General features: G+C 43.2%; 1 protein-coding gene across 1 annotated transcript in view; it reads right to left on the reverse strand.

Annotated features, from left to right (window-relative positions):
* Positions 1 to 5,510: 5,510 nt before the first annotated feature.
* Positions 5,511 to 13,316, reverse strand: part of LOC306970051 (uncharacterized protein) — a gene marked incomplete at its 3' end in the record, with an annotated part of 29,332 nt that continues 21,526 nt past the window's right edge. Inside the window, exons 7-8 of the mRNA XM_079565877.1 lie at positions 8,621 to 9,484; positions 5,511 to 5,730 (exon numbers count right to left, since the gene is read on the reverse strand). Coding sequence (XP_079422003.1) covers positions 5,511 to 5,730; positions 8,621 to 9,484 — 1,084 coding nt within the window. The remainder of the gene's footprint in view (positions 5,731 to 8,620; positions 9,485 to 13,316) is intronic.

Consider the following 13,316-nt stretch of genomic DNA (forward strand, 5'->3'; position numbering starts at 1 on the left):
CAAATGTAAGCAGGAGACAGGCGAAAAAGTTGAGGAGTATTATAGCCGCTTGCTCGCTGTGTTTAATGAGAACTCTGGCGTACCCCCGAAGATCACTACAGCAGGAGAGGAGAAAGACAATCCTGTGTACAACGGATATTTGTGCTCCAGATTTATCGAAGGACTGCTCCCGGAGGTAGCGGTAAAGGTGCGCGACTCTTACATTGCGTTTGCCGACGTACCCCAGATAAAGGATCTACTAATGCACGCTAAACATGCAGTTTTTTTGTCTGGAGGCAGCTAAAAGTCAGGCCACAATGCTATCGGCTCAGGCCCGCACACCCCAAAACCCCAACGATAATTCCAACAAGGACGAAAAGATTTGGGAGAACAACAACGGGACGAGGGCGATAGAATGCTGGAACTGTGGAAGACGCGGACACAGAGCAAGAAACTGCCTCAACCCGCCGAAAAGCCAACAGACCCAAAACAGCCGCGAGCAGTACAACCAGCCCCAGTGGCAGCAAAATCAGACCCGTGAGCCACACCAGCAGCAGTATGATACGCCACAGTGGCAACAACAACAACCCCGCTATGGAGGCCCACAGGATGGGTCCCACACATTTAATCACCGAGAGCGCTATGAGGCTGACTAGAAGGGGAGACATGGCAAGGCAGCGGCACACCCGGGGGACACACGGAGGAAACCGTACGAGCGGCTCATCACCCGGTAACACATTCACACTCGTCACAGAAGCGATCCCTCATCTGCCACGTAAGTTTGAACCAATTGCAATTGGCACATACACGTTTTTGGAAGAAAATTCATGCTAAAACTCCGGAATACACGCTAACAATCAGCGGTGAAAAAGTTACATTTATAGTTGATTCTGGTGCAACTAATTCTGTGCTTAAAATGACAGCCTTTCTGTCTCTCCTAAAATGAGTGAGCGCTTTACATTCTCACTCGCAGCGTCGGGTGAAACAACCAAAGAGCTATTTACGTCGCCACTAACGTGTTTTGACTCTCAGGGCAACTCGGTCAAACATTTGTTTCTCTATTCCCCATTGTGCCCAATCAACTTATGAAGCTGAGATCTTATGTGCGGACTGAGTCTAAATCTGATCTCGACACCGACCGGCCTACGGGTAATGCACGCTAATGATCTGATAAACGACCCATGTTTTTAACGGGATGCACACGGAGGCACCGGTCCCAACATTTGACTTCCACTGGAAATTGACACCAAATCCCATGATTGCTAATTTGTTAGCCACGACAGTGGATAGAGTAAAGCCCGTACAAGAATTAGAAGCCACCCACGGGGGAAGACTTACGCTGCTCTGCCCGGTTTCTCCCAGACTAGCTTAGAACTTGGACACGCATGGCTTCAGTGTAGTGAAGAGAGGCTACATATTGAGTATGTTTACTATGGTGGTTCTTTATAATGATATCAGCTAGCTTCTGATGCTTTTGAGTTTACCTTTTTGTGTACTTTGGGGTTGTTTTCTCTTTATTTTTTAAGTCCCCCATGATGAAGTACATGGATGCATCCCTACAAGAAAGACAATCAGGCTTTCAAAATAAGAGCGCTCACCAAATTCTGTGCAAACAATGTGAAAATCCAGCCCAAAGGAAATAGAAATTTTTCAACAGATTCCGTGGGTTGAAAAAACACGATGAAGGCCTCATCACACAAAACTTGATTTTTTATTTTTTATTTTTTATTACCTAACCTGACGACTTTCTGCGCAGGCGACTTCTGTGTTGTGTTTTGTGTCTTTGTCGTTTGCTGTGTGCGTGCGTGTGTCTGTTTGTTGTCATGCATCTCTGGCACTGATTACAGGCGTAGATGCGACCTGTAATATGAACACGATAACAAAATTCTTCCAACAGGCTTAGCCTCGTATATAATAACCACTAACCACTAACAAACCTGAAACTAACACCTCGTTGTTCTGTAGCAGACATGTACAGGTGGAGACCGGCTGCAGACAAACGCTTTGACACATAATACGTGTCAAAAGGGGGGATATTGGGTGTTGGTTGAATAAGAAGATATTTTAATGCTGTCAGAAAGTAAATTGTTGTGTCACAAGATCTGCCTCACAGAATGAATGGAGGCCCATGGCCAAGGCCCATGGGCACAAAGTGACCACGGAGAACCTCGCAGGAGGGAAGCGCCGAGGGGACGACATGGATCCACGCCAACCACTGCTAGGGGATGCTGCCACAGACGACCCCAGAACGCTGACACCGATGGTGGGGACGGAGCAGGCACAACCGCGGCTCCCGACGCTGAAGGGGTGGGCTGTTGTGCGACCTCCGACGCTGGAACCGGCCAACAACAACAACAAGAGACACCCCCGAGAAGAACACAACGCCCCGACTCCCACGTGTCCCACTCTCCTGCCCAAGGCCATATATCTGACCCCCGAGACTCGGCCCAAACGAGTGTGGGGAAGGCCCCAAAGAGAGTCTCGTCGCCCCAAAAAACCAGACCTCGCCAGGACCACCGATGCTCTGCACACGCTCAGAGAGAGCGGCGCCCCTGAGAACAAGCCGTGAACATTTGCCTTGCACAGGAAAGACTGCTGAACTCCCGCATATGCCTAGGACGGAAAAGGCTGGCATTGACTCCTGCTGTCCGGATTCATCGCTTTATTCAAAACTCTGTGACTCACGACGTAGCTTGCGTTAAACGCAGCTTGGCTGAACATAATACCGCCTGGTTGCAGGTCAAACATTCTACAGCTTCCTTGCTAATTTTGCCTTTGGCTGAAGGTTTACGGTGACGCATTCGACTCTAATGACAGCAATGTTTCTCCCGAACACAAGTTTGAAGGTGGTGTGATTTCAATGTCTCCGATGCTTAACTGAATGTGATTTCTTCAAAACTGGGTTTTGTAATCATCAAGAGGGAGGAGTGTTGTGGGAAGTTTAGTTAGAGTTAAGCTAGTAACCAAACCGGCGCCATTCGGCCTGGCTCCCTGCTGTGTGGTCAGACCGGTTTTTCTTCCTGTATCCCAGACAGACAATAGGCCAAGATGGGCCACCTCCATCTCACAAAAGATCCAGATTCTGGGCCTGGTCAAGATCCTGGGCAGGGTCGTTTCGCACCTACAAGACAATAGGCCCACATGGCCCATCTCACCAACATGACAAAGGTCTCCTCTGCCAGCCTGATTTCATTCCCACGCAAAGCGCTCCTTGGCCGCTTGCATTTACATCTCCAAATGTATCACCATGTCTTTGTTTTGCTGTACCGCCTTTCGATGTAATTGTATATAAATCTGTTACGAAACCTTGCTCGGCAGATTTGCACACAGATCCTCCTGTGCGCACAATCTCCGCATGCGTAATAAATTCACATGTTGACTAGACAAACTTCTCTTAAGCTTTATTAAGTAAGAAAATCCACAACACCTCGGGCCAGAGTTTGACACGTATGTGCTATATCATATTCAGTCATGGCTAATAAAATGTGTGCATTTGTAGAAAAATTTCAGATAGCTAAAGGAATTTCTAAAGTTTTCATGGTTACAAGTTACAGGTATAAACACGGCCGACATCTCCAAGTATTTACATCCTGTGTAATGTTTTTAACATGTATGTAATTATCCAACAGCTGCTTGTTTTCTGACACATACTGTGAAAATATTGATGTATTTCACAGTTAGTTTTCTGTAGGTTCTAAAGTGAGATGAAGCCAGCCTTTAGCATGTCCAAAATAATGATCCAATTCCATGTCAATGATAATAATAATATCCAAGGAGACCAAAGGTGCAGTTTAACCTTTTGTGAGTAAAAATCACATGACAAAAAGACAGACTTTACAAATAAAGTCAAAGAACTGTTGGCTCTAATCTGTGAGCTGCGCCCCCCATGATGCACCACAGTGTCCAGAGTCATAGCCATTACCAAACCAAATATGACCAGAACAAATACCAACATTATGATTATGTATTACTAAAGCAAATACTTTGAAGAAAAGTCAATTTGGCCAAAATAACCATTTACCTAAAATACCAAAAACTGACCAAACATACAGTTATTTGTGGCAATAAACCAAATAGACCTATGGGACGTTAGCATCACACTGCTATGCAACAGTCTGTGCGCAGAGCCCATTATGGCCGCACACATCTGCACCAAAGGACCTCAATCACAGTCATGCACACTCTCACCTGCTCTTCTCTCCCATCCAGGTGAGGTTTCCTGCTTTCTAATGAGGAGTGGCCTGTGCAGACATAGAGAACGTGCTCATGTGTCTTATCGGAAACCTAACATCAGATGTCGTTAGTGTGCTATTTTTAAACAATAAAGAACTATATGAACAGTGTTTAGACATATTTTAAAAGCACAAATAGCTATAAGAAAGTGTGGAGGTAGGTGATTTTTAAAATGTACTTCTTCTGTTGCCATTTTGGGACAAACGAACAAATAAAATGTTGCTATTACACTAACTCATATTTACATTGACATTTTTGCTGACATGTCAATTATGTGTGTTTTTCTGATCTAAATTAGCAAGACTGTCACTTGATACCGACTTCTGTAAAAGTCAGCTGGAAGGGTGTGAATCCCCAAACTTTAATGGTTCTACGCATACAAAATATGTGTTACAACCCAGATGTTATTCAGAAAGTCCATGCAGAAATACTTTATTGAAAAAGCAGTGTAACAAGAAACAATATAAATTCATATTATAATATACAATGCACCCCATCGAATTAGAGATTGACTACTACATGTAATCATTTGTTTGAACTCATGTCACATGATCAGAAGTCAATACATTACACACGGATGATTCATTGTCACAAGTTGGCTGCCCCATTTGCTCTCATGGGTCATGACCGCTCAGAGTTTTATCAGATCCCTTTGTGTTCCTCATTCTGGAGTTGGAGCGTGTATTTTCATTAAAAAACAACCTTATCGTTGATTGCAAAATCTGCAGATTAACAATAAACATTTAAACACAGGAGGAGGATGGGAGGGTATCTGACACAAGAGTATCAGTGGAATAAACCAGTTTTGGGCATCAGTGGCAACACTATTGGGGCCAATGATGGGGACTGAACGATTGATTGAAAACAAATCGATTGTTTTTTACAATGAAATCCCAACTCCATCAGCAATATTACAACATTAAAGGGACAGGATGGAATTAAAAAAATGTTAAAATAATGTATTTCCCTCCCCCTACATGTTCCAGTAATGTCCTAATGTGTAGAATGAGCTCAGACCTGTTCACCACAACTGACTCTGAAATCCTGCACTGTCACTCAAAAAGGTGTTACTTCGGGTCGATTTGGAAGGTGCAGTTACGCATGAGACTCGAGGTGGCAGTAGCGGGTAAAAAAAATGTCAACTTCCAACTGGTCCCTTTAAGTATAAAGTTAGCTTTCATCCATGGGCTCATCACTGGTCAGACTTTGCTTCCAATATTTCAACTCCCTCTCCACTGCACTCAGTGGCACTCTGGTTTATTCTTACTTCTAGGATTTGTCACAAACTGATGAAAAATTTACAGAACTGAACGGGCATATTCTATGACACTGCCTTTTGTTGGAACATCGTAGGTGAAACCCCCAGTGTGCAAACCGAACACCCTGCAGTGAGCATCGAACACTGGGGAGCCTGAGGAGCCGTGGAACATGAAGGTGTGGTAGGAGGCCGTGATGTACAGAGGGTCTGATGGGGACATGATTCTCTTAATTCCTTGTTTCTGAATATGATCAATGTGGCTCCGAAATGACAACACAGGCACGGCTTCTTAAAGACGGGCGCTTTACTTTTATGCCGTGAAAACTGTTGGACAGGACATGAAATACAATGCTTTAGACATAGTCCAGTCACAGGAAAAAAAATATATTAAACAAAATGGCTACCTCGTGGCCGCCTGCCACTTCGGAGGTTCTTGGGCAGCAAATATTTCAGTCTTGTGCATACTAAACAAGTATACAATAATTAGCCCAATGTACTTCACAAATATACAAATAATTAGACAAAATATAAAACAAAATACCTTGTGCAGCTAGCTAATTGGCCTTGCTGCTGCAGATCGCTCGGTCAAAGTCTTTTGCATGTCTGGGCGAATGCAAATCTCGCAGCCTCTTATACTAAACCAAATCTCGCGATAGTTGCGGTACAAAAAATAAAAATACTCCTTTGGCAAATTAACGTATCTTATTTATAAAATGTAACATAAATTCACAACGTGAGTCACAATAAATTTCAACAAAAAATATTAACCCATAAAACAAAAATACTAAGTGCAAGTCCTTTCAACGACACTTACACTCCCACCAAAATCACTCATTATTTCTTAATGTGATTTTCTAAGACGTGTCCTGGTTAGTTTGTTTACTATGTACGTCGGTCTCGAGTAGAGTCACGACTTTGTGAATAGGTCTTTCTAGGTGTATTAGTCTCGTCAGTGGTTTCCCTTTGTCAAAAGTGGTTTCACTGGTCTTCAACTTCACTTTTCGAACTTTGCCGTCCGGGCTTTCCAAAGTCTCTATCACTTTAGCTAGTTTCCATTTACATCTTGGAGCATTGTCATCCTGTATTATCACAATATCATTTACTTGCAGGTTTCTTGAAACTTTCTGCCATTTCTGTCGCTGTTGGAGATTCAACAAATATTCTCGCCTCCATCTTTGCCAAAATTCATTTGCTAGAAATTGAACCTTCCTCCATCTTTTGTTCAAGTACAAATCATCCTTGCAAAATTGTCCTGGAGGGGGAAGAATAACTGAAGATTTCATCGTTAATATGTGATTAGGAGTTAGTGGTTCTGGACCCGTGGGATCATTTAGATATTCAACACTTAAAGGTCTACTGTTGATGATTGCCATTGTCTCGTAAAGTAGTGTTCTTAAACTAGTTGTATCGAGTCTGTTTGAAGACTTGTCAAGCATTGCTGTAAGTATGCTTCTCACTGTTCGAATTTGGCGTTCCCAGATGCCTCCCATGTGGCTTGCTGATGGAACTTTCATCACAAATTCACAACCAATGGCTCTTTGTGGTTCTTGATCCATGTCTTTCATTAACTCCAAAAACTCTCTTTTAGCTCCCATAAAGTTTGTCCCTTGGTCGCACCTTAATTGTCGGACAGGACCTCTTATGGCGATCAGAGTTCGAAGAGCATTCATGAAAGCATCTGTTGATAAGTCATCGAGTGTTTCAATGTGCACTGCTCGTGAACATAAGCATGTGAACAGTAATCCGTATCTTTTCACTTCTTTTCTTCCATCCTTTACTATGAATGGGCCGAAACAGTCGATGCCACAGTAGGTAAAAGGTGGTGCTGTTTCTGTTCTCACTTCTGGCAAATCTGCCATCTGTTGGACATTTGTAGCTTTTCTATATTTTCTGCACTTAACGCAGCGGTAGATGTGCGATGAAACAATATTTCCACATCCTAAGATCCATATTCCATTTGCACGCAATTCATTTGTAGTCATGCCTCTTCCTTGGTGATGTACACGTTCATGATAGTGTTTTACGAGTAGGGCTGACACGTGAGATTCTTTGGGAAGAATTGCGGGGTGTTTGACATCATGGTGTAACGCTGATTGGGATAATCTTCCTCCCACCCTGAGAACATCTGACTTGTCCAGGAAAGCGTTCAACTGTTTAAGCCTGTTGTGCTTGTGTAGAGAATTTTCCCTTTGAGATCTGATTTTCTGTATTTCCTCGGGGAAAGCTTCTCTTTGCACTAACTTGATGATGAACACTTCTACGTCCTTTCTCTCTTCAAGATCTGTAACTTTGTTTGTTCTTTGTTGGATACCTTTATATTCTTTGATGAATCTTTTGAGTCTGGCGATAGCCTTTACTGCTCTTGACCAATCGGAAAACTTCTTTAAACGTTCTAGCACTGGGTTTGCTTCCTTTGACTGTGTTGTGTGCGTGTGACCTTTACGGAGTTCAGGATCCGTTTCTTCGATCTCTCCCACCATTTCCTCATTGACTGGAAGATCTTGTTTCCAAAGGAAATCTGGGCCTTTTAACCAGTTTGATTCTTTCAGCTGAGTTGCGCTTAAACCTCTCGAGGCATGATTAGCCGGGTTATTTTCTGAGCTGACGTGCTGCCATTTTTCAGGACTTGTACTTTGTCTTATTCGTTGGATTCGATTGGCGACGAATGTGTGAAATCTCTTTGCATCGTTGGCTATGTATGCCAATACGACTTGTGAATCTGACCAATAATATTCGTTGAGACTTTCAATTTCCAATTCTCGCTTGATTACATCTGCATTGCGGACTGAAGTCACGGCTGATGATAGTTCGAGTCTTGGGATGGTCGTTTGTTTAGTGGGTGTAACTCTCGCTTTACCCATGACGAGTGAACAACTGATTTGACCTTCTTTACTTATTGCTCTGAGGTATGAACATGCGCCATAACCTTCGAGGCTTGCGTCTGAGAAGTTATGTAACTCATACTGTACAACATTGATGTCTTGTGAGTAGCTTCGTGGGATCTTCAGAGCTGCCAGTTTGGGCAGGTCTCTCAACCATGCTTCCCATCGTGGTAGAATGTGGTCTGGGAGATCGTCGTCCCAATTAACTTTGTCTTTGCACAACGTTTGGAGTATTTGCTTTCCAATCAGTATGAACGGGGCGACAAACCCAAGGGGGTCATAGACTGACGCAACTGTCGAGAGCACCCCTCTCCTTGTCAACGGGTTGTCTTTGACTTGGACTCTGAATTGGAATTCATCTGCCTCGATACACCATTGTACTCCGAGTGCACGTTCGATGTGGGGTTCTCCAAGAGCCATGTCTTGGTCTTTGGCTTGAGCTTGTTCTTCTTTGGGAATTGCTTCGAGCACTTCTTTATTGTTTGACACAAACTTATGCAAATGGAGTTTGCCTGTCTTGCAAAGTGCTCTTGACTCTTCGACCAGCTTTATGGCTTCGGCTGTTGACGTTACGCTGGCAAGTCCATCATCAACGTAGAAACCTCTTTGGATGAACTTGACAGTCTCCTTGCTGAACTTGTCTTTGCCTTGAGATGCGAGATGTTTGAGTCCGAAGTTACAGCATCCGGGAGAGGAAGCTGCCCCGAAAAGGTGCACTTTCATCCTGTACACTGAAGGCTCGGAGTTCAAATCGCCTTTGTCCCACCAGAGAAATCTCAGGTAGTCTTGATGTTCCTTGACAACATGGAATTGATGGAACATTCTCTCCACGTCACACATGAAGGCGATTGGACCCTTTCTGAATCGGCATAACACTCCGACCAGTGCGTTGGTGAGGTCTGGTCCAGTCAGAAGGTGATCGTTAAGAGATGTTTCATGGAAACGGGCAGAACAATCAAAAACCACACGGATCTTTTCGGGCTTATGGGGGTGGTACACCCCGTGATGAGGGATGTACCACGCCGTCTTGTTTTCCAGCTCTTGTACTGGGACTCTTTCTGCGTCTCCACGGGTTATGATGTCGTCCATGAACTTGACATAATCCTTGTAGTATTTCTCATCCTTTTTGAGTCTACGTTCCAATGAAGACAATCTGTGTTCAGCGTATTGTTTGTTGTTTGGAAGATTTGGATTGTCTGTTTTGAATGGTAGTGGAAGTTCGTAGTGACCGTCTTCCCTTTGTCTTATGCCCTTTGTTACCTTTGTCATGAACAAAATGTCTTCCTGAGAGATTGGATTGTCGTCTGTTGCATGCTCTGAGAAATCAGATTCCAACGCCTTTATCACATCAATTGGACTGACTTCCTTTACTTGAGTTCTGCATACAAAACGCACTTCTTGTTTGAGTTCAACTGCTGGTTGTGACACAGGAGTTACTTCACGCACAATGATTCTGTGACTTGTGCCGATGGCATCATTGTGATCGTGGACTTGAGACGAGCAACCAACTATGCTCCAGCCGAGATCGGTTAGCTGTGCGTAGGGTTGGTTTTCTTTGCCTGCGAGAACTTCTCTTGGTAGAAGAGCTTGTTGACAGTTATAGCCGATAAGCAGACCAACTTCACATTCGAGCATTGGTGGTAACTTATCTGCTAGCCTTTCCAGATGAGGCCACTTCAAAGCGGTGTCAGAAGTTGGGATATGTGACCTGTTAACTGGTATGAACTCTCTTGTAAAGACTGGTGGTAATATGATTTTCTTTTCACACTTATATCCTCTGACTTGAAGGTTTACCAGCTTCTCACATGGTATAACTGTTGACTTTGCGGACATAGTTGATAGCCGCAGATTGGCTTTGCTTTTATCTGTGTTAAGATCTTGGGCTACTTCATCCAAGATGAAGGATGTATCACTCTGTGAGTCGAGAAGTGCATACACCAAAACTTCTTTCTCTGGGTGGTTTGTGGATGAGACCCAGACAGGTAGTATAGAAGACGTCAATGTGCTTGAGGTTTCTTGAGTTACCCTGTTAGAGATTGCAGTTGACGATTTGTCTTCTTCCTTTGTGTCTTTAGTGTCTACTTTGTCTTGAGAGTTATCCTCACTCTTTACAGGTGTTGCCCTTTTACGTTCCATGAACTTGTCGTCGTGTAGACATGTAGGGTGTCTTCTTTGACATTTTTCACACGTGCTTCTTTTATCGCACTTCTTTGAATGATGTCCAGTCTTTAAGCATCCGAAACACAGCTTTTCTGTCTGTGCAAACTTGATACGATCTTGAACTGTTTTATCCGTGAACTTGAAACATTTATCAAGTGTGTGGCCATTCTTTTTGCAGAAGAGACAGGTTACAGTATTTGTGTGACCTGAGCTTGTTGAGTGACTTGAGTTTGTAGTTAGCGTTTTTGCTTGAATGACTTGACTGCGTGGATGTTTGGGCTTACTTGTGTCCAAACCTTTAAGGGCTTGCATTGAGGCTATGGGATCGCACGCCAAGTCAGCTTCCATGGACACGAACTCCACAAACGTGCGGAAGGATGGATACTCTCCATTATTTGTTCGTCTTATTTTCATGGCTGTGCGGTTCCATCTTGTAGTCAACCAATCTGGAAGTTTCAACAAGAGTCTCTGAATTTCCATACAATCATTGAGAACTTCTAATGCCTTTATGTGTGGTATCGCAGCTTCACAACTTCCAAGAAAGTCAGCAAATTCCCTTAACTCACTTCCATCTTTGTAGCTTATTTTCGGCCAACCATGAAGCTTGTCTCTGAAGCATTTTCCTATGGTGAACAGATCTCCAAAACGCTTTTCCAGCACATTCCAAGCTGAGTCGTACGCTTCATCTGTGCCTACTAAGAGAAATCCTTCTACTGCTCTTTTTGCAGGTCCACCGAGATACTTCCTGAGATAGTAAAGTCTCTCATTCTTGGGAATGTTCTTTCTTTCGATCAAGGTTTCAAATGACAACTGCCAGTCTTTGAACTTTAGTGGGTCTCCAGTGAACAATGCAGGTTCTGGAGTTGGAAGTCGATTTGCACTTATTGCTTCTGCTAGTATGCCAACTAGATCAGAATTTGGCTGTGGTTGCGTTACGACTGTATGAACTTGTGTGGCTTGAGGGATGAATGGTGGACTTGATGCTTTGAGTGTTTGACTTGTGGTCTTTGCTTGTATGATAGGAGTCTGTTGAACGTGTGGAACAAATGCATGGCTTGTAGCATGAAAGACTTGGGTTGTGTTTGTAGCTTGAAAGGGATTGCTTGGTATGATAGGGATTGCTTGGGTTTCACTCGCTGCTTTAATACTTTGTAGCAAACTTCGGCTTCCAGCAGTACTTTCAACTTCATCATAAACCTTTACACGAGCTTTGGCAGCATTCAATTTCTTAACTTCTTCCAAGCGGTCAATCTTTCTACGCTGCTCCTCCATTGCTTGTTGCCTTGCAAAGTTCTCAAGTTCCAATTTTTGTAGTTCAGCTGTTTCCTTTTCCTGCACGTCCATTACTGCTAGTATTTCTTGAGATGCAGCTGCTTCAGCCTCAGCTTCCAATCTTTTTATTGTTTGTGAGCATGATTGTCCTGAACTACCTTTGGACCTTCGGGATTTTGACCTTGATTTAGAACCTTCAGATCCTAAGCATGATCCGACATCCGGCCATGGTTCTTCATCGTCCTCAATGTCTCCTTCGAGCCATTTCTCAGCTCTGTTGACAATAAATACGGAGAGTGACGTGCATGCATCAACTTTACGCCTTATGTCTGCTTCGGGAGATTGTATTTGACGTATCTGGTCATAAACGATTTGCACATCTTTACAAGTGATGTTTACATTATCGATCAACTCCTTTAATTCACTTTCTGAAGCATTCTTCCTCAGCATTACTCTGCTCAGTCTTGCTTCATATCTCCATTTTTCAAATACGAGTGCATACTTGTGTTGGAGGCTCTTTAGTTTTTCCTCTTGAAGCTCTTTACCCTTTTCGGTTAATGTTCTGACTCTTTCGCTTTTACGAACAGTTTGTTGTTCTGTAGCTTGCACTTCTTCATGTTCTACAACTTCGTTAAGTGGTAACTCTTCTATGTCACTCATCTTTAACGTTTAGTTAACACACCAATTGAATTCCCAAAATGCTTCTTCAAATTAGCTTATTTGCACTTTAACTTGTGAATATCTTTTTAGGAACTTAAATGTAGTTTTGACCTTAAGCAAAATGCACAAAACTAACTTAATTCAACAAAAATGCATCACTTTGAGGTACAGAAGAAATCAAGTAACTTTGACAAATATGCTTTAGAAACTTTTAGTGGACCTTTGAACTTGACTTAAACCACTCGTTTTTCTTTTAGCACTGTCCTTTCTTAATTTCCACTTTACTCATTCCTTATAACTTTATTGATGCGTTGCTTGTGGGCGATGAGCTTTGGTAATGGCGCCCTCTGGTGTCGCACCACGGTACCGTCACCCACTGCATCTGCCGTCGTCTTTACGTGCTTCTCACCGGCGCTGGGCTGGGCGAGTTTTCACTGTGGCTCCGAAATGACAACACAGGCACGGCTTCTTAAAGACGGGCGCTTTACTTTTATGCCGTGAAAACTGTTGGACAGGACATGAAATACAATGCTTTAGACATAGTCCAGTCACAGGAAAAAAAATATATTAAACAAAATGGCTACCTCGTGGCCGCCTGCCACTTCGGAGGTTCTTGGGCAGCAAATATTTCAGTCTTGTGCATACTAAACAAGTATACAATAATTAGCCCAATGTACTTCACAAATATACAAATAATTAGACAAAATATAAAACAAAATACCTTGTGCAGCTAGCTAATTGGCCTTGCTGCTGCAGATCGCTCGGTCAAAGTCTTTTGCATGTCTGGGCGAATGCAAATCTCGCAGCCTCTTATACTAAACCAAATCTCGCGATAGTTGCGGTACAAAAAATAAAAATACTCCTTTGGCAAA

This window comes from Gobius niger (genome assembly GCF_951799975.1).
Source record: "Gobius niger genome assembly, chromosome: 11".
In the NCBI taxonomy this organism is placed as follows: Eukaryota; Metazoa; Chordata; class Actinopteri; order Gobiiformes; family Gobiidae; genus Gobius; species Gobius niger.